The sequence below is a fragment of the Carica papaya genome, chromosome 7 (genome assembly GCF_054855325.1).
Source record: "Carica papaya isolate Zhongbai chromosome 7, ASM5485532v1, whole genome shotgun sequence".
Lineage (NCBI taxonomy): Eukaryota > Viridiplantae > Streptophyta > Magnoliopsida > Brassicales > Caricaceae > Carica > Carica papaya.
Window position 1 is genome coordinate 10,325,240 of NC_142315.1, and position 21,713 is coordinate 10,346,952.

Here is a 21,713-nt window from a genome sequence, read left to right on the forward strand (position 1 = left end):
AATATGTTACAGATTAAAAAGGGTTCTAATTAATTTAGTTAACTTTTTCTTTTAGTGTTAAAACTCGCATTTGTGATAATTTTATTAGTAATCTTTAACATAATAGAGTTTTTAAATTTTAAGGATATAAGCTAATTTGCCTATAGGTTGATACTTTCAACCTATTGCCATGACGAATCGTGAAGGAGTAAGAAGGGCTTGCCTGAGTTATTGAGTTGAAGACTTGATTATTATGGGTTTGTTGTTATGATATCAAATAGGTATAAACCTTATATCCTAGTAGCTATTCGAGGAATAATCATTTGAGGGAGCCTTCTTATAAGTCAACATAGTTATGGAGGATTAATTAATGTGTACATGCAATTATTTTAAGGGTCACATAGTAAAATATAAGTAGTACATGTATGAATAAGATAAAGAATAAATGTCTAATGATGATCTGCTCGAGCCAATGATTGATAGTAAAAATAAATATAATTATACTTTTTAAGGATCAGATAGTAAAATGTAAGCACATGTACGAATAAGACAAATAAGAAACGTTTAATGATGATCTAACCGAGTCAATGATTAATCGTAAAACTGAATATTATTACACCCAATAGTAAACATTAAAAATAGATATAAAAAATCTATCATGTACGAGAACACGTGCGTTACAAAGATATAAAGCAACAAAGAATTTAGGTTAGTAACGGACGAATAATAAGCTAGAATAATCTCTTAGTTTATAAGAGGCACGCATTTTAAAATTGTAGGTATTTACTTCTCATATCAAGCATGTTCTGTAATGAGACAAAATTAATAAAGATAAAAAAATTATAGAGGAAAAAAAAGGAAGAAAAAAAAAATTATGTTTAGGCAAAAAGCCTTAACATGGCAATTTTAGAATGAAAAAAAAAAAGTTTAAAAAATCTATTAAAAAAATGAAAAAACTTATACAATAAAAATAAATATAGAAAAAACTAGAATGACGATGTTATACTAGAAAATTGCCTTAAACTATTGAAAATTATTCAAGAATTTTTACCTATTCTATAGCTCTATAAAATGTTGTTATAATATCTTCTTCCATGAAATTAGGAATGTGCGTTCACATATATAAACAATTAAATTGATAAAAAAATCATATATCCAAGTGTTTAGAAACTATACTATATTTGGAATGTCTATTCTCTTTACTCAAATTCCTATTTGTTGTAATTTACAATTTTCTAAATCATAAGATAAAAATTTTATTAACATCTATTTAAAAATATCTATATTTTGATCACTCTTATTTTCTCTCACTTGAAAATAAAATTTATTTCAAAACTTCTCTTTGAGTTTTTATAATAGATGTATTTTTTCTTCAAAGATTAAAAACTAGTATCTACAAAAAGTAAAAAATAAATTACAAAATTAAATCTTATAAACTAATCACAAAAGAAGAAGAGATGAAGTATAATAGTAAACTAGGGAAGAACTCATGATTTTTACCCTTTTTCTAGTTCCCTATATGCAAGTTATAAGATTATCGAGAAAAACTCCTCCAACCCACAAGGTCTTAACACTTGTTTCCAATTGAAAATTACTTTACTACATCTTTATTAAAGATGTTGTATTCTCTTTAATATTTGAAATTTAAATTTTAACTATTACATATCTAAACAAAAATCTCATTAGTTTTAATTATTTCATAAATAATTATATAATTTGTTTAATTTCTCTAAATAAAACTATTTTATTATATATTTAAGTATTACAATATTAATTTGAATAATCTCTAATTAATTTAATTTTAATTAAATCAATCTACGTAAATACCATGATGGTCCCAAATTCTTAGTGAGTATTAAATATCATAATATATTTTTATGTTTATATAATCTATATCGTTGCTATAGTAGATATTTTACACTTGACAAGTAAACTTGACACTAAGAGTTTGAGTCTATTAAGTGAAATCCTTTTCTAATGAGCATTTATACACTTGCTCTTATATCAATTATATAAGTATACTTCATATCAATCTAGACCTTATTCACAAATGTTACCAAATTATGATTATACGATTAAAAACATGTTAAGGAATCCAAAAATTTGGATACTCATTCTTGTGGTTTTTATTAAAAACTAAATTTCTTCTCAAGAGTTCTAAAAATTTTTTATTTTGTATTTATTAATAGAATCATAAATTATATAACAAGTAACTAATGCAAAATAAAAATAAAAATATATATTATTATTAGTAATATTTAAGTTTTAACAATTTAAATAATATTATTACATAATAATATACTATCAGAACTTTATGTGATTGACTTAAATATATATTATTTATTTAATTTACCAGTTTATAATTGAAAATAAAAAAATTTGTTTTAAAATATTAGAGCTAAAATTTATTTTTTAGATGAAAGTAAAAACAATTTTTACCTTAAAAAATTAAACCTTTTTCGGATAAAATCTATGCATGAAATTATTTTTTTCCAAAACATTAAAAAGTATATGTTTGTTGATTTATCTTGATTTTTTTTTTGAAAATATTTGGAGCAATAAAATTGTCATGCAATGAAAACAAATAAAAACAATTAACTAGCTTTAATTATTTACTAATTATATATATAATCTTAGCAAAAATTAATATGGAATATATATAAATATACTTGAACTTAGCTGTATTTTCATAATATATTTTAATATGTATTGTTACTAAACATAAATATCTTATGCTACAATTCATTTATATTTTATAAAAAATAATCTATTAAACATTACAATTATTTTTATGATAAAAATTTTTAATCGTAGTAATCAAAGCAGTTAAATAATTTTTTTTTTTTACAGCAGGAAAGTAAATTTGAAGAATGCATTGTTTATTCAATAATAGTAAATTATGCTAGTTTTACTTTTGCTGTTATATATAATGCTATACATATATACATAAGTAGAATAAAAATATTTTAAAAAGTAGAAAAACTCCAAGGAGCGAAAAAGGTAATAAAAGATAAGAAAATTACCTTTTCATTTTTTTTTTTTTGAAAATGGGAAATCCAACTATTTAATATTAATTTTTCAGAGAGGATTATTTTATAGAAAAAATATGGTAATGGTTACCGGCATTGGCTTTTTATAGTTATGAACTTAATTAACTATTTCCCAGTTAATTAATTAATTAATTAAAATAATAATCATCATTATTCATTAAGGTCAAGAGTAGAGAGAGAGAGAGAGGGGTCAAATCGAGTGGCGAAGGGGTGGGTGTCTCCTTTTATATTTTTGTGGTGGTGGTGGTACACTACACCCATCCGGGCTTTCAGAACCAAAAAAAAAAAAAAAAAAAAACGACACAGAGAGATAGACCTGAAAGCTGAGAGAAGAAGAGATAATACTCTGATACGGAAAAGGAAAGATTGAAGCTCGATTCTCTGAATAATTATACAGAAAAAAAAAAAGAAAAGTACTCAACATACGTCTCTTTCCTGCTTTCTCTTTGCTTTACCTTTGTATTTTGACATCTATATTATCCGATCTGTTAGCTATCCTCCTCTGTTATGGATCCATTCGATTTATTTCGAAAAGGTATTTGTTTATATTTATTAGATCTGCTTCTCGCTTCGTTTTCTCTTTAATCCATATCTACTTTCTGTTTTTGTTTTCAAAACATTTTTTTTTTGTAGTTTCTTCTTTTCTAAAATTTTTGGTTGAATTGATTGAGATCTTTTGAATTCTACTCCTTAGATAATGTGTGGTTGCGGTTCTGATTGGTTCTTATTTTCTTTTTTAACAAAATTTATTTGTTTCTTTAGTTATAACACTCGATAATTTTAATTTTGAGCTGAAATTCTTAATTTTTTTGGGGATAAATTGTGGAAGGAGCTAATTGTCTTGTGTTCTACCGACGATTTTGTTGTCTGTTTCTGTTGGTAGTCGAGTTAAATTTTAGCTCTTTATGCATGGTCTTTGGGTATGTGAATTTTAGGGTTTAGAGCGTTACTTTGTAATATAATGTAATTGATAAGGTTTTATGGTCTGTTGAAAGGTGTTTCTGGTAACTCTGGGCTTTCATTTAAGCTTATGACTTTATGTAGCTCCAAACTTTGGAGGGTTCTTGTTTAGAATTATCTGCTACAAAGATGATAGTTTAGTTTATGTACTTGTGGTCAGTGACCCGTGAATCGTGTTTTGTTGGTTCGTCCAAATAAACTGCTATTTATAACTGTAATTAAAGTTAAACATTTTATAATTTTTCTTAAATAGGTTTATTCGGAGCTTTCAATCAAAGGGTTCTCTTACCATTTGGTAGGCAAAATTATTAATATCGCTGTGATATACTGTTGTTTAGTTCCTTTGTATAGAACTGGACATTCGTGCATGTGGGTGCATCTTTTTATGTATTGTTGTTTGTCTACTTGACTGGTTAGTCTGATACAATGAATCTATTTTGTAGGATTTGGGTAAAGCATACAGTTTCTTCAAGTAAATCTTCAATTCTCACACTTTTGTCGTATGTGGAGTATCTTTTATATCATTCCAGCAAAGTATGAGCTTATCCAAGAAAGGCATCCAAGCAACTGATTCCAAGCTAACTATCCAGACCAAGGCCACAACTTTGAATCCCAATGCAGCAGAGTTCGTTCCTTTTTCTCTCAGATCCACGACTTCGTCTGTAAGCCCCAGCACGTCAGATGCAACAGCGAGGTTTGTTCCTTCTGGTATGGTAGGGAAAGCAGTGTTAGATCGAACAGAATCATCTGTCTCTCATAACTCTGATGAAGAGGCCCATCAATACTGGTGTCGTCAACTCCCCGATGATATTACCCCTGATTTTAAGGTCATGACTGAAGATGACTCTCATGGAGTTGGAAGTCTCTTGTTAAGTGGCTTATCATTGCATGATAATACTGAAGTATCCAGGTTCCCTGCTTCTACAGGTAGCGGATACGTATTAACTGACCAACAGGATTTGTCTTTGCATCCTGTAAATGGTAACAACTTTGCCGAGAAGATAAGATATCCTGCTCCATCCTATGGGGAGGATCCTACTTCAGCTACTTTCCTGCATTTGCCATCTAAGCCTTGGGACAAGCAAATTGTGAACGGTGATCAGCTTCTTGGCCATGGCCGGGAGGGGCATTCTTACAATGGGAATTCGAGACATGGATTCATAACTGATATGATGGGTGAACATGCAGGCATAGAAGACACTGAAGTAAACCCTGTGGAGTTTTTGGCTTCTCAGTTCCCTGGATTTGCTGCTGAAAGTCTAGCAGAAGTTTTTTATGCAAATGGGTGTGACTTGAATCTAACGATAGAGATGCTTACGCAGCTTGAGGTATATGGTAAACTGTTCCCAGTTAATTGCCTTCTGGTACTGTTTGATTTGCATCTGTCTCTCTTTCCATGTGAAGATGCAACAAAGTGTCGTTGAGGATGATTGAATCGCAGTTGGTTATCAAACATAACCAATGTTTGGTACAGTGGGGAGGATAGAGTAGGTGGTGCTTAAGTGAAAAAAATTATGTTCAGAAGGTGAACTGTAGGATGGTGTTGTGTTGCATAAAACTAAGCTAGGAAGTGGCCTAACTACTTGTCTATTGAGACAAAGATTAAGCTTTCTTATGTTGGAGCTAGTAAGAGTGACTAACTGATTATGAGGGCTGATTGAATTGGATAAGACTCTACACACACTGCGCTGTGTAGTATTATCCACCCCATTAGAAGTGAATAAGCACTTAAGAATGGGAAATAGTCAGGTTCTTTAGGGGTTTCAGCAAACCTGAAATCGACCCACAATTTGAACCTTAAAATCTGGACCTGCCCCAAATTTGAGATGATTTTAATAATTGAATACTTTTCAGATCCATTTATTTTTTTTTTGAAATCCAACTGAATCTGGCCCGGCGGGATCCTTTCTCATTTTATTTATTTTATTTTATTCCCATTTTATCACCCTCTCGGCCTTTTTCATTTTTCATTTTACAGCCGCCAACTACTACGATTTACTCCATTTTTGTTAAATTCAAACTTAATATCTGCTTTTTAAGAAAATATATATTAAAGATACTAATAATAGAAGTTGGTATGGTTGGGCAAGTTTTGGGCTTCCAAACCCCAACCCAATTTGATAACATTTGTATATTATCAGATCCGATATGTAGGCCCTAGGCACATCAGAGCAGTTCGGTTTTATTGGTCATGAGTTTGTTTGCCATCCCTAATTGCCATCTATATCGCTGTTGCCACTGCTAGCTTACTGTCACCACCACTTCCATCATTTTTATTGTCTCTGATCACCACCATTGCCACTGTCGCTGTTACTACTGCTTCTGCCACTGCCACTTTTGTTATCACCCCCTTCACCCTCCCTGTCACCACCACCGCCACCCGTGTTGTTGTTGCCTTACCACCACCACCGCCACCCGTGTTGTTGTTGCCTTACCACCACCACCTTACTCTTACTGTAACTGCTGCCGCCATTGGCACTGGTGCCGCTGCCACCATTGGCACTGGTGCCGCTGCCACCATTGGCACTGGTGCTGCTGCCACCAGTATTGTGCCACCACCACCACTTGCTCTGCTGCAACCAACTCTTGCAGTGAATGCTGCCAGATGTTGTTGCTGTCAACCACCATTGCCAATACTGCCACTCTCATTGTTGCTGCAATCAGTGTCACCTATCTTGTCACTGCTAACTGCCATTGTTGCCACCATCACCTAACTGCCACTACTGCTGCCACCACCATTGGTATTGTCACTATTGCTACTGTTATCCTTATTACTGCCATGTTTGCAACCTTTACCACCACCATCTTCGCCACCATTGTGTGCTAATGCTACTATCACATATGTCCTCGCTACCGTCCTGTACCATTGTAGGTAGCTTTACTTTATCCAACCGCTAATCTAGCCTATTTAACCCACTATCCTACCATGTAGAAAATGTCGCCTCAGAATGAGAAATAATTCTTGAAATGGAGGGCTATGGATCAAATGTGCTTTATTAACACAATTTCAACTTTCTTGGTTACTTAATAGATTTTCTTACGGCATTTTTACATGATCTGCTTCCTTTCTTAGCTTTTGCTAGAAAAACTGTGGGTTTGAGTCATTTAATATAAGATTGAAACAATTATTCTAATAATTTGGGTGCTGGCTATGGAGAACTTTTTCTCATGCCTTCTTTTGATGAGGAAGATCTAGCTTCCATAGAGTTGTGACAGGACTGTGTGCAGTCTTAGTCTTATGTGTCGCCTCCTGTTTTAAGACATCTTCACCTGGCATGGGGAATAATGATTCTATGTGGTATCTTCTTCCTTCAACATATAATGACGACCAAATTCTGTTATCGGTGTCTTAGCTGTATTCTATGTTTATCTTTGTTTTTTGAGTTTTGAAGTATCATTTTCCTGAAGCATTGATACTTTTAAGGCTTCTTTTTCTCTGTTCTATGGATCTTGATTTTCTCTGATCTCTATGTATGTCATGATATCGTTCCTATTAGGGCATTTCCTTAATGCATTTTGTTTTCATATGTAGCTTCAAGTTGACTGCGGTTTCAATCAGAATCTAAACTCGAAGACATTGTCAGCTCCCAATCTTAGCACACTGGATTTTCCTGCCCTTACAGTAGCAGATAGTCAGAATGTTCCTCCAAAGTATGTCGGCGATGATCTTCATCAAAGAGGAAATGCATATCGGTCTTCTGAGAAAGATAACTTGGTTTTGTTTAAGTCAGGTTCTTCAGTTCCATCTAGAGGTGCAACAGATTTTGCTTCAGCTGTCAGGAAACTGGCATCTCAAGATTCTGGTATGTGGAAATATGATAGAAATGGTTCTGGTGATTCCACTATCGGCTCAAGTAGAAGCTCCCATGGTTTCTCTGGCACTTACAATGGCACGCATGGAAGGAGCATTTTTGGTGATAAATCACAAAGTCGTGGTTCTGCTCGGTCAGCTCCTTTTTGGCTAGAAACTGGAGATGCAGTGGGTAAACTTTCGTCATTAATGAACTTAGTTTTTAGATGTTTTAATTATGAGCTAAACTTGGTTTGGATCTATATCAGCTTTCATTTTTCATTTGAACAGCAAATATGTATTCTGAGCTTAGGGAGGAAGCTCGGGACCATGCACGTTTACGTAATGCATATTTTGAGCAGGTATTTTGTAATCTTATCTTACTGTTTCAAATCTATCATTTACTAATACTCTCAATGATGCAGTGATAACTTTTAAAATCGATCATGGAGAGGGAAGGAGGTGTGAGGTTACACATTCTGCCTATGGTTGTATCACCTCCTAAAAGTTATGATGTTTTTTCCTAACTTAACATGACAGTAACTTTGTAGTATGTGCTGATGATATGGGATTGCCTAAATGCTTCCATTTACCCTTCTGACACTGTTTGATATCAATATCTAAAATCAACTTAATGGTGCTCCCTTTCTAATTTAAATGCTCCTTTCTTTCCATTTTTGTTACTTGTTCTTGTTCTTGTTCAGAAATTACTAATAGGGGTGACAATGAACTGAGTTGAGCCAAATATAAAAGTATCAGAGTTTGATCTTTTTTTGACCTATGTCAAGTTCAGATTCAGCTTAAATATTGATTCACTTCTTTTTAGACTCGAGCTTGGTTCATATAGGGAGAGCTTGAATTCGAATTTGAATAAGTTTCAAAGTATATAAAATTGAGTTTAACAAAGAGCTAGTTTAACTTTGTGTTTTCCTACCTTTGTTGAAGTGGTTTAGATATATTTAATAGACAATGAACATATCATCATCTATAAATCAATACTATCCATTATGATAATATTTATTAATCGATAAATGAACATATTCGTGAACTTTTGGAGCAAATACCTACAAGCTTGAGTTCGGCTCATTTAACTAAAATCTTTTTTTGGGTCTAAATTCGAGTATGAAGGAACTCAAACGAGTTTTGACTGAGCTGAAGACAGACCATTCATGGAAATGTTTGGTCGTTGCCACCTCTAATTACTAATTTGATCTTTAAAACCATTCATTATCAGATTCTATTGCTGCTCTTGCCATGAAATTCCTTATTAGCTCTACTTTCCTAGTGCAGTCTTTATAGCTTAAGTTATATTATAATACATTGATGTGATTAATAAGTTATAGAATGCGGTTTACTAATTCTAGAATTAAAACAACACTGATTTTTATGGCCAACATATTAATGGTGAAGAAAACTATTTGGTTATAGAAAGAGAGTGCTGCATTACATGGGAGGTGTACTCCTTAGTTTTTGAGCATGCTTGGTGAGTATGTTTTTAACTGATAGTTGCAGCCTCCCAAGTAAAGGTTGAGTGTACTGATGCAATGGACATGATATAATTAGTTAGCAAGTTTTTTTGTGTATGCTTGCTAGCGCCAAGGGAATTATACAAGTTCAACATTGAGCTTCATCAGTCGTTTCCTCCATTTGGGGGGTAATATGACAGTGAATTTACATTTTATGTTGCATTCTTTTATATGAATAGTTTTTTCTTTTTTCTTCTGTTTATCCGTTAACAGGCACGACAAGCATACCTAATTGGCAATAAGGCCCTAGCAAAGGAGCTGAGTGTTAAAGGGCAATTGCACAATATACATATGAAGGCAGCTCATGGAAAAGCTCAAGAAGCTATTTACCGTCAAAGGTTTGTTTTGCTGTTTCTTGGTCTTGGGCATCACTAGCTGATTTTTATGCTAAATGATTAAATAGGATTCTCGGTCATTCTCTGTTATCTTCTTTACATCATCTTTTAATCATGAAGGGGTTAAAGCATTCTGCTTCCAACTGGCATGCTTTATGGTTTGTATTTAATGATGATAGTAATATTAACTTCCTGTGGAGTGTTTACTTTGTATTTTCTTTCCCTGGTTATTACTTTTTTAACTACTCAAGTGCCTCTCTTTGTTGCTTGTGTTTGCTCTGCCTTGACCGCAATCACCACAAACCACTGCTTTGGTTAGTTCTCTATGTCTGTTTATAATCATTGTTCAGGAACCCAGTTGGTCCAGAAAATGGGAGAGGACAAGAGCGAATGATAGATTTGCATGGGTTACATGTTAGTGAAGCTATTCACGTGCTGAAGCATGAGCTTAGTGTGTTGAGAAGCACAGCCCGGGCAGCAGAACAGCGCTTGCAAGTTTATATATGTGTTGGGACAGGTCATCACACCAGGGGTTCCCGCACCCCGGCAAGACTTCCAATAGCTGTACAGCGGTACTTGCTCGAAGAAGAAGGCCTTGAGTATACTGAACCACAGCCAGGGCTGCTTCGAGTTGTGATATACTGAGCCAAGGACACATGGCAGTGCAGGGTAGGAGTTTTTGACATAAAAACAAAGAGGTATGAAGTCATAGTCTTCTTAATCATTCTTGTATCTGTATATGCGAAGAAATGGAAGAGAAGTAGCTCAAGTCTGAAAAAGAGAAAAAAGACAGAAAAAAGTGGGGAAAGAAAAAAAATGGAGAATTTAGGGAAAATGAAGGTAAAGGTAAGGAAGCAGAAAGTGTACCATTAAGGTTTAGCTGGGTGACGTCAGCATACAGTTTGGTAGCATTAGTACCGTACGTTAGCGGAACTTTTGCAACCTTTTTTTTTTTTTTTTTTTTTCTCCTCTTTGAATATCACACTTTGTTAATTTTGTACCTTAATTTTTACTTTGTCAAAAAATTCCTTTTTCTCTTCAAATTCTGAGATGTAACTGATAGAATTGAAGTACATGGATAGCAGTACACTTCGTTAAAGCAGGAGTCCCTTTTTTTTTTTTTTGGGTCTTTTTGTGAAAAGGGTGTATAGTTCAAGATTTAACTCTGTTATAAACCGAGTATGAATACTACCCAAGGGAGTAATGGCTTGAGAAATTCCAGTAAAAAAGAGAAGGCAATGTGTTGAGAAACAGAGAAAGCATGACTCACTTGGTGGAGTGTGGGTTCATCTTGGACTAAGGTGTCAGAATGAATGGGTCCTTCCAATATTTAGAAAAAGAAAAATTCATTGAGCGGCTGTGCTGGTCAAATGTGATGGACCATGGTGAGCAGACAGCTACTATCATTTTCTGTTGATAAATTTTGATTTCAGGTTTTGGGGGGCAAGTGACAATGATGCATCATGCAAGAATAAGGAACAAGGCAGCATTCGGCATCTGTGACAATAAGATATTAAGATCTTATTTTAGTGAGTGGGACAGGCCAAATCAAACTTGAAGTGATAATAATAAGTCCGAAGTAAATAGTGAATATCATAATTCCACTTCCCACATGTAATTCTGAAATAAAGAATCTTCTTACGTATTCATGCAAGTGTTCAAATTTTTACCGGTTAGAAGGGCCCTAAGTTCTATATATATAAATTGTTGAACGTGTAGGAAAAAATAATTTGTAAACATGATCAAATCCAAACTGAAGGGAGATTTTATTGAATAAATCATAAACCTTATCAAAAAGCCAAAGACAATCAATCACAAACTGAAAGCGTTAACTTCTGAAAGGCAAATTTATTCTCAAGAGATTCTCTTTCAGTTCTTTTTTCGTTAGGTTCTTCTTTTTTGATATAGAAGTAAAGCTTGATGCTATGAGGAGTCTTGAAACCATGGGTGTTTTTGTTTTCTAAAACAGCCAGATCATCTCTCTCCAATTCCTACCAGTCCCAGATATTTGAAGTTTTTGGAGGGAAACCAAACAATGCAACCCAGAAATGAACCTTCAAGCCCATCTCAAACCCGCCATCTTCTCTCCCAAAACTCCAAACACACATGCTAGTTTCTTTCTACCTCCCTTCTTCTCACTCACCAATTCCATCTCTGTCCTTTACTCCACTGCACCATTGTCGTCTTCCTCGTCTTCCTCCTCCTCTCAATGGTTCTCTATTCTTCGCACTGCTGTTTCAACATCCAACTTGGTTCTTGGGAAGTGCACGCATGCTTGCATTTTGAGGTCCGGCCAAAACTCCGATCGTTTTTTAACCAACAATCTTATCACTGTCTACTCAAAATGCGGGTCACTATCTTATGCCCGCCGCCTGTTCGATAAAACACCCGACCGAGACCTTGTTACATGGAATTCCATCTTAGCTGCGTATGCACATTCGGTCGAATCTGAAATTCATAATATCCGGGAGGGTTTTCATCTTTTTTCCCTTCTTCGTACGAATTTTGTTTCAACTAGTCGATTGACCATTGCACCGATGTTGAAGCTGTGTTTGCATTCTGGCTATATTTGGGCTTCTGAGGCTATTCATGGTTACGCGGTCAAGATTGGTTTGGAGTGGGATATGTTTGTTTCAGGAGCTCTTGTGAATATATATTCAAAGTTCAGGCGGATTAGAGAAGCCAGGGCTTTATTTGAAGAGATGCCAGAAAGGGATGCTGTGTTATGGAAAGTGATGTTGAAGGCTTATTTGGAAGTTGGTCTTGAGGAAGAAGCACTTACTTTCTTCTCAGCGTTTCATCGCAGTGGGCTGCATCCTGACGATATCACAGTGCGATATCTTCTCAGTGGGATTTCAGATAATGGCTCTTATATAACCCGGAGGTATATGGAGCAAGTCCAAGCCTATGCAGCTAAATTATTTTTACATGATGATGATTCAAATGTAATCATGTGGAACCAGATCATGTCGGAGCATCTTCAAGTTGGCGAGTATTTGGCTGCTCTTGAGTGCTTCACAAATATGATCAGGTCAAGTGTAGAATATGATAGTGTGACGTTTGTTGTAGTTCTAGCTGCAGTTGCATATCTAAACTATTTAAAGTTGGGGCAACAAATTCATGGTATGGCTTTGAAATCGGGTTTTGATTTGGTTGTTTCTGTTGGAAATAGTCTTATCAATATGTATTCTAAAATGGGATATGTCCAGTTTGCTGAGAAAGTATTCTCTGATATGAAAGAGTTAGATCTGATATCATGGAATTCAATGATATCCAGTTATGTGCAGAGTGGTTTGGAAGAGGAGTCGGTGAATCTATTCATTGATCTTTTATGCAGTGGTTCAAGACCAGATCATTTCACCTTAACAAGTATTCTAAAGGCTTGTTGTTCGCTTTCAGGAGGCATCTATCTAAATAAACAGATCCATGTTCATGCAATAAAAATTGGCAATGTAACCGACAGTTTTGTCTCAACTTCTCTGATTGATGTGTATTCTAGAAACGGAAATATGGCAGATGCAGAGCTCCTATTTGATAATAAAGATGGGTTCGATCTGGCAACTTGGAATGCAATGATGTTTGGCTATATCTTGAGTAACAATGGTCATAAAGCATTGGAACTCTTTACTCTAATGCATGAAAGTGGAAAGACGTCAGATCAGATCACATTAGCAACAGCTGCCAAGTCATGTGGTTGCTTGCTTGCGTTGGAAGGAGGGCAGCAAGTTCATGCTTATGCGGTCAAATCTGGATTTAACTCAGATCTATGTGTCAGCAGTGGTATTTTGGATATGTATGCAAAGTGTGGAGATATGGTGGCTGCACACCTTGTTTTCAATGGTATCCCGGTGCCAGATGATGTTGCATGGACAACTATGATCTCAGGATGTATAGACAATGGGAATGAAGATCATGCTCTTACCACATACCATCAAATGAGGCTGTCAGGGGTCTTACCTGATGAATATACCTTTGCAACACTTATCAAAGCCTGCTCCTGTTTAACAGCATTAGAACAAGGGAGACAAATTCATGCAAATGTAATCAAAATGGGATGTGCTTCAGACCCTTTTGTAGGAACTTCTCTTGTTGACATGTATGCTAAGTGTGGAAATGTAGAAGATGCATATGGCTTATTTAGGAAAGTAACTGCGAGGAGGGTTGCATTGTGGAATGCCATGTTGGTGGGTTTAGCTCAACATGGAAATGGGGAGGAAGCACTCAACCTTTTTAAATTGATGCTATCCCTTGGCCTTGAACCTGATAAAGTTACCTTCATTGGGATCCTTTCTGCTTTTAGTCATTCTGGTTTAGTTTCTGAAGCTTATGAGCACTTTTACTCAATGCAAAAATATTACGGCATTGAGCCTGAGATAGAGCATTATTCATGTCTAGTCGATGCTCTTGGACGTGCAGGACATGTTCAAGAAGCAGAGAGGCTGATTGCATCCATGCCTTTTGAAGCTTCTGCCTCAATGTACAGAGCCTTGCTTGGTGCCTGTAGGGTTAAGGGAGACACAGTAACTGGCAGTGGGGTGGCTGCTAAACTACTGGCTTTGGAGCCATCTGACTCAGCAGCGTATGTTCTGCTGTCCAACATTTATGCCGCTGCCAACAAATGGAATGGGGTAAATGATGCTAGAAAAATGATGAAGAAGAAGAATATAAAGAAGGATCCAGGATTTAGTTGGATTGACATAAAGAATAAAGTTCATTTGTTTGTGGTAGACGATAGATCACATCCACAAGCTGATCTGATTTATGAAAAGGTAGAAGATCTGATTCAAAGAATTAAAGAAGCAGGATATGTCCCTGATACAGATTACGTGCTGCTCGATGTAGAAGAAGAGGAAAAAGTGCGAGCTCTTTATTATCATAGTGAAAAGCTAGCAGTAGCCTATGGTCTCATAAGCACTCCTCCGCTTACACCAATCCGGGTAATAAAGAACCTTCGTGTTTGTGGGGACTGTCACAATGCAATCAAGTACATATCAAAGGTTTGTCAACGAGAAATTGTGTTGAGAGATGCAAATCGCTTTCATCGATTCAAAGATGGAATTTGCTCTTGTGGCGATTATTGGTAGCATCAAACTAAACTGTTTTGGAAATAGTGCACAACCTTAGGTAGTTTTTGTTGTTCGGTTTCTTTCTAGGAGCATGTTTCCAGCTGCTATGGTCTCTCCCCATTCGGTAAGAGCTTATATATAAACATTCCACAGATTGATCCGACTTTCATGATTGCCTTCACATGACAAATAAATGTTCGGCACTGAAACCTACTTAAAAACAGGTTTTGTGGAGTTTTATTCTTTTTTAGTCATTTGTAATAAAATTAGATTCAAATAATTATAACATAAATATAAAGATAACATATTAGACATTATATTGTGTAGACTGAATATATGATATTAAAATTAAGTACAATTGTAGCTGTATTTGTTAATTTTTTAAAAATAATAGTCCAGTCATTGTATGGAAACATATATGATACTTCTTTTGTAAATTGTAAAAGTGTAGTTAAAATAATTAAAGTACAAAATTGTACTGCTATCATGTACTTCAATTCCATCAGTTATATATCTCAGAATTTCAAGAGAAAAAGCAATTTTTTAACAAAGTAAAAATTAAGGCACAAAATTAACAAAGTTCCGTGTTCGGAAAGAAAGAAGACGTACGGTCCTAATGCTACCAAACTGTATCCTGACTTAACTCAGCTAAACCTTAATGGTAAACTTTCTGCTTCCCTAAATTCTCCATTTGTTTTTTCCTTTACCCAGTTTTTGTGTCTTTTTTCTCTTTTCCAGACTTGAGCTACTTTTCTTCCATTTTCTTTGCATGTACAGATACAAGAATGATTAAGACGACTATGATTTCATACCTCTTTGTTTTTATGTCAAAAACTCCTACCCTGCACCGCCCATGTGTCCTTGCCTCAATATCTAACAACTCGAAGCAGCCTTGGCTAGCAAGTCATTTGTACAAATTCTGAGAGATTCTTCTGGTTCTCAAAGTTATGGCAGATACATGAATCATTCTATGGTAAAAGGCTACCAGATAGGAAAAGTTCTGCTTCGGCCATATGAAGATGTTGTAGGCATAGGGCATTCTATGGGTTGGTCTAGCATTCTTATACATGGATCGGGTGAACCAAACTTTGATTCTTGAGTGGCAAACCCATACGAAACATCTAACAAAGAAGAGAGAAGGAGGTGCGGTCTCTTCTTGACAAGCTCCCAGCCGAAACAACAATGCTTGACCCGACGAAGATTGGGACAGTGAAGCCCCAAAAGAAGAAAGAAAAACAAAGAAAAAAGGAGAGGGAGGCTGAGATGGAAGCTGCCAAAGATGTTACCCTAAAGAAGAAAACAAAAGGAAGGAATAAACTGAGTATGGGAGTGAAGAAGAGGCCATTCTTGAAGCAGCTGTTGAAGGGGGAGGAATTGTCAAGAAAGAAGCGGAAAATTAGTCAAGATAAGTGGACTGCCATTGAGTTTACAGCGATTTGCTCATAAGAAACCACCACTCTGGTAACTTTTATCTCCCATGTACAACAGTATATAAAGGAGATAAATATATTATACTAATATCTGTAATTATATATAATAATTGATAACTATAAATATTATATTCTATATGATATATAATTATATTTTTAATGTAATATAAAATACATTATATAAATTTATGTATATATAATACATATAATATATTATAATTATACTGATTATATAAAATCATGTTATTTATAATATATAAATTATATTATAATATACAATATAAATATATTGTAATCTCATAATATATTATAAATAATACATGACAATAATCATTATAACTTATTTTAATAACATGATATATATATATATATCGTATATGAAATTATTCAATATTATAATAACATGATTTTATATAATCAATATTATTATAATATAAAATAAGATAATTTATTATTTTATGTTATATTATATTATATTATATTAAATCCACATAATGTTATACGTTAGTAAGCTGATTTCAATTAATATTTATTTTACTTAGATATAAGTAATTACTATAACATAAATACATTATAAACAAAATATATACCTCTATATTTATTATTACTATCTTATGATTGTAATATAATTTATATTTATGATAACATATAATATGTTAGATTATATATAATAATAATTATCTTTATTATACATGTTAACGTATATTGTTATATAATTATTATGAGATTTATACAACTATAGATAACTGTACAATTTTGTTGAAAGTTGTATATTTAAAATATAATAATATAAATAAAACATACAAATTTTATATGTTAATATTTATAAATAATTTTATTATGCATTATAACACAAGATAGTAATGATTTATAATTTATAATATAATTTAAGCTTAATATTCTTTAAGCAAAATCAATACATAATAATAATAATAATAACAACAATGCATAGTGTGTATACGTATATAAATGTGTTTATATAGCGTAAGGCAATGTTAGTATTATGTGAGATATTGTTGTATTATTAAATTTGTAGAATAGTTATAAATAATAACATACAATATACGATTCGTAGGCCAAATTAAACTGCTGGTTGTTATTCACAATGAGAAAGTAATAATTTAATTTGTAGTGAATACTACAAATTTTCATTATTTCATTATAAAGGGCAATATTAAATTAATATATATATATATATATATATATATATTCAGAAGACAAAAGAAAAAATTTCCTATAGATTGTAAAAGATTGATATTATTATTACACATAAAGTTATATTGATTAACTAACTATTATTATAATCTTAATATTATTCAATCGTATTAATGATTTAATTATATAAGTATATAAATTAATAATTTAATAAATATTTATAATATTTGTAATTATATTGTATAATTTATAATATAATTGAGAGAAATGTTACTGATTCTTGTAGTTATGGTAATTATATAAATATATATTATATTTACATATAATATATTTCTTATATAACTATATACATAATGATATGTTATCAATTACAAAATATTTAAATGATGTTAAAATATTATAAATATTTTATATAATATTTTATATATTGTTATATTAATATTAATTATATTGTATAGTAAAGAAGAATTCAAAACTATTACATATGTTATGATTTATTAATTAAATACATTATATTATTAATCACTATATGTGATTATACTATATAAATATAATATATATTTTATATGGTTTAATAAATGTATATATTTAATATACATTTATTATATAGTCATAATTGTATTATATTAATATCTTTGAATATAATAACTGATAATACATATATATGTATCATAATAATTGAAACATAAATTACTATTATATTTATTCAATCAAGATATAAAGTAATATATATTAGATTATTTAACCTAGACATATCGTTACATAAATAAATAGATAAAGTTACAACTATACAAATATGTATAATATGTATAATTAAAAGATACTAATATTTGAATTCACATAAAAAAATAAACTGTGATTTTAAATCATTTTATATTTACATATAAAAAGGTAATAGACTTGTGTTGAGATGTTAGATAATTGTGAATTATTGCAATGGTTGATAAGAATTTTCATATACCTATTGTAATAGTTTGTAAAGAGTCTCATGTACCCTTTCATATCTATAAGTATTAGTGTAAATCGATCACAAGAGGTAACTTTTATGGAATAAAATCACAGTTCATAATACTCTCTTTAAATTTTCTATTTATCTCTTCTCTCTTTTCTCTACTATCTATTTTCTCTCTATATTTGGCTATTTCTCTCTTTAACAGCCTCTCTCAAACAGTCTCTCTCTCTTTATAAAACATTCTCTTTTTTCTCTCCATTTCTTTATTCCTCTAAAAACCAGTCTCCCCCTCTCTTACTCTTTTCTTCTCTCTCCCAAACTTCATTTCTTCTCTCTTTTTAGAAATCTTATTTTCTTTCCTAAAATTTTAATTTTGTTCCACACTTCTTTAATTTTAAATTCTATCTAATTTTTTAAATTATCTTAGAATTACCCTAAAATAATTCAAACTTTAATATTTTCCGCAAGTTATGGGTTCAGTAAATCACATGTTAAAGTTTGACAACTTGGTATTAGAGCAGTGATTCAGATTCAACTTGGTGACCGACCGTACTGCAAAACTCTTCGATGGGATATACCAACAACTTGATCTAATGATTAAGATGTTGGGCGGCAATGTCTTTGTCCGAAGGCTGTAAAACCCACAGCCTTTACTGTAGTTGTACGAGTAGTGTAGAGTGGGACTCCTATTCTCCCTCTGCGGCATGACAAAGAAGAAGAAGAAAAAGAAGAAGAAGAAGAAGAAGAAGAAGAAGAAATAAGAAAAAGAAAAGGAAAAAAAAGATCCACATAAAGATATTGTAGAAGAAGAACTAGAAGAAAAAGAAGAAAAAGAAGAAGAAGAAGAAGCAAAAGAAGAGAAGAAGATACGAAAGAAGAAACAGAAGAAGAAGAGGTGAAACAAGAAGACATTACTGCATCGGTGGTGTACGAGGCATGCCGAGAAGAGCTGAATTCTATGGGTTTACGTAGCAGGAAATTGCTTTCAAATATATATTTTTATATGTAGATATAATAATTAAAAAAATATTTAAAAAAACTAGAGTTGAATCTCAACCTTATGGACAAGGTTGATGTTTAAGGGGAAGGAATGTTAAGAATTAATTTACAAATTAAGAATATAATTAATTACTTTGTTAGTAGTTGAACTTTATAAATTAGAGTCTTTATATATCTCTTAGTTTGTTTGTAGTTATGGGTCATAAATTAGATTTATTATGTTTGTTGGTGGTTAGAATTAATTCTAATAGTTGTAATAGTGTATATAAATAGTCATGTACTAAAAGCTCTTTTGCAACAACCACAACAGAAAAACTTGAGTCTTCTCATTAGTCTCTCTAGTCTCTTCCTCTTATCTCCAACAAAGTGGTATCATAGCTTGATTTCTTGTTAAATACTAGAGAGATGCCTAGTAATAATCTTTTTTTTTTCAAATGTCCTCGTCTTACAAAAGAAAATTGTGAGAGTTAGTATCTTCGTATGAAAGCCCATACTTGGCTCACAAGATGTGTGGGATATTGTAGAAAGAAGCTTTACTCCACCCGAAGATGAAGGATCCTTAACTCAAAATGAGAAGGATGATTTTGCAAAAATAAGGAAGAAATGATCAGCAAGCCCTTGCATTCATCCATCAAGGTTTGGATGAATCTATGTTTCTAAAAGTAGCTGATGCTACCAACACAAAACAAACTTGAGAGATTTTGAAGAATTCCCTCCAAGGAGTTGAAAAGGTGTGACTCTAAATTTACGAGGCGAATTTGAAGCTTCGAAAATGAAGGATGTTGAATCTGTTTCAGATTTTTTCTCAAAAATAAATTCTATAGTAAGTCAAATGAGGAGATATGGTGAGATGATGGAAAATGTTTGTGTGGTGCAAAAAATTCTTCAATCATTGCCATCAAAATTTGACAATGTGATTTGTGCTATTGAAGAATTAAAAGATCTAGACACTTTAACAATTGAGCAATTAGAGGGATCTCTACAAGCTTATGAAGAAAAAATAAAGTGAAGACAAAAAGAGCCTTTGGAATAAGTTCTCAAATTAAAGGTCTCTTTGAATGATGGTGGAAAGCAAAGAGGATGGGGAAGAGGTAGAGGACGTGGTCGTGGTCGTGGTCGTGGTCGTGGTCAAGCATAAAAAAGAAATGACACTCAAGATAATGCCAAAAATAAAAAACAAAAGTCAACCGTCAAATAGAGGCTACAGAAGAGGAAGATGTAACTATAGAAATTCTAACAAATCAAATATTGAATGTTACAATTGTCACATATATGGATATTCTGCTTGGGAATATTGTAACGCTTCAAACAAGGAGGAGCAAGCCAATTTTATCAATGATAAACAAGATGAGAAAAAACAACTTTGTTGCTAGCATGTAAAGAGGGAGATATTGGTAGCCATAGTTCACAGTACTTGGATAAAGGAGCAAGCAATCACATGTGCAGCAATGAAGAAAATTTTATGGAGCTTGTTGAGAAGATTAATGGTAATGTTTCTTTTGGAGACTATTCAAAAGTTCAAATTCAAGGAAAATGTACAATTCTAATCTCTTTAAAAAATGGTGGGCATGTACTTGTTATTAATGTTTACTATGTGCCAAAGTTAAGAAGTAATATTTTAAGTTTGGGTCAACTTCTTGAAAATGGATATAAAATTCACATTAAAAATTATTGTCTTTGGTTTAAAAATCAAAGTGTTAATTTGATTACTTAGGTGCATATGTCAAAGAATAGAATGTTTATCTTGAATCTAAAAACTATTGAAGCAAGATGCTTGAAGGCTAGTGTGGAAGATAAAACATGATGTTAGCATATGAGATTTGACCATTTGAAATTTGGCGTACTCAAGGTGATGAGAGAAGAAAAAAGGGTGAAAGTGTTGTCGTTGATCAACTATCCTAATCAATTATGTGAAGCATGTCTACTTAGAACATTCAAAAAGTAGTTTCCCAAAAGAAGCCACTATAAGAGCAACCAAGCTACTTTAACTTGTGCATGTCGATGTGTGTGGGTCAATTAACCCATTTTCATTTGGTAAAAACAAATACTTTCTACTATTTATTGATGATTTTAGTAGAAAGAACTGAGTTTTTTTTAAAAGTAAAAATAAGATGTTTTTACTGCTTCTAAAAATTTCAAAACTCTTGTAGAAAAAGATTATGGTTGTGAAATAAAATCTTTGAGAACAGATAGAGGATGTGAATTTACGTCTAAAGAATTCTATGATTTTTATGAATATAATGGAATTCGTCGCCCTTTAACGGTTTCAAGATCACCAGAATAAAAAGGAGTTACGAAAAAAAAGAATAGAACTATTTTTAATATGGCTAGAAACATGTTGAAAGTAAAAAAAGAATAGAACTATTCTTAACATAGCTAGAAGCATGTTGAAAGCAAAAAACATGCCCAAGGAATTTTGGGCTGAAGCAATTTCTTGTGCAGTATATTTATCTAATGGGTGTCCAACATTA

At 32.6% G+C, this 21,713-nt stretch overlaps 1 protein-coding gene and 1 pseudogene across 1 annotated transcript; both read left to right on the plus strand.

The window, feature by feature from the left end:
- Positions 1 to 3,234: 3,234 nt before the first annotated feature.
- CID7 (CTC-interacting domain 7) lies at positions 3,235 to 15,023 on the plus strand. Its single transcript, XM_088208491.1, has 8 exons — positions 3,235 to 3,564; positions 4,433 to 5,317; positions 7,522 to 7,972; positions 8,071 to 8,141; positions 9,519 to 9,643; positions 9,991 to 10,284; positions 11,074 to 11,139; positions 11,664 to 15,023. The coding sequence occupies exons 2-8, from the start codon at positions 4,526 to 4,528 to the stop codon at positions 14,722 to 14,724; spliced, it is 4,860 nt and encodes a 1,619-aa protein (XP_088064617.1). The 5' UTR covers positions 3,235 to 3,564; positions 4,433 to 4,525; the 3' UTR covers positions 14,725 to 15,023.
- A 560-nt stretch (positions 15,024 to 15,583) lies between these two features.
- On the plus strand, positions 15,584 to 16,245 carry LOC148252948 (uncharacterized; annotated as a pseudogene).
- The last annotated feature ends 5,468 nt before the right edge of the window (positions 16,246 to 21,713 follow it).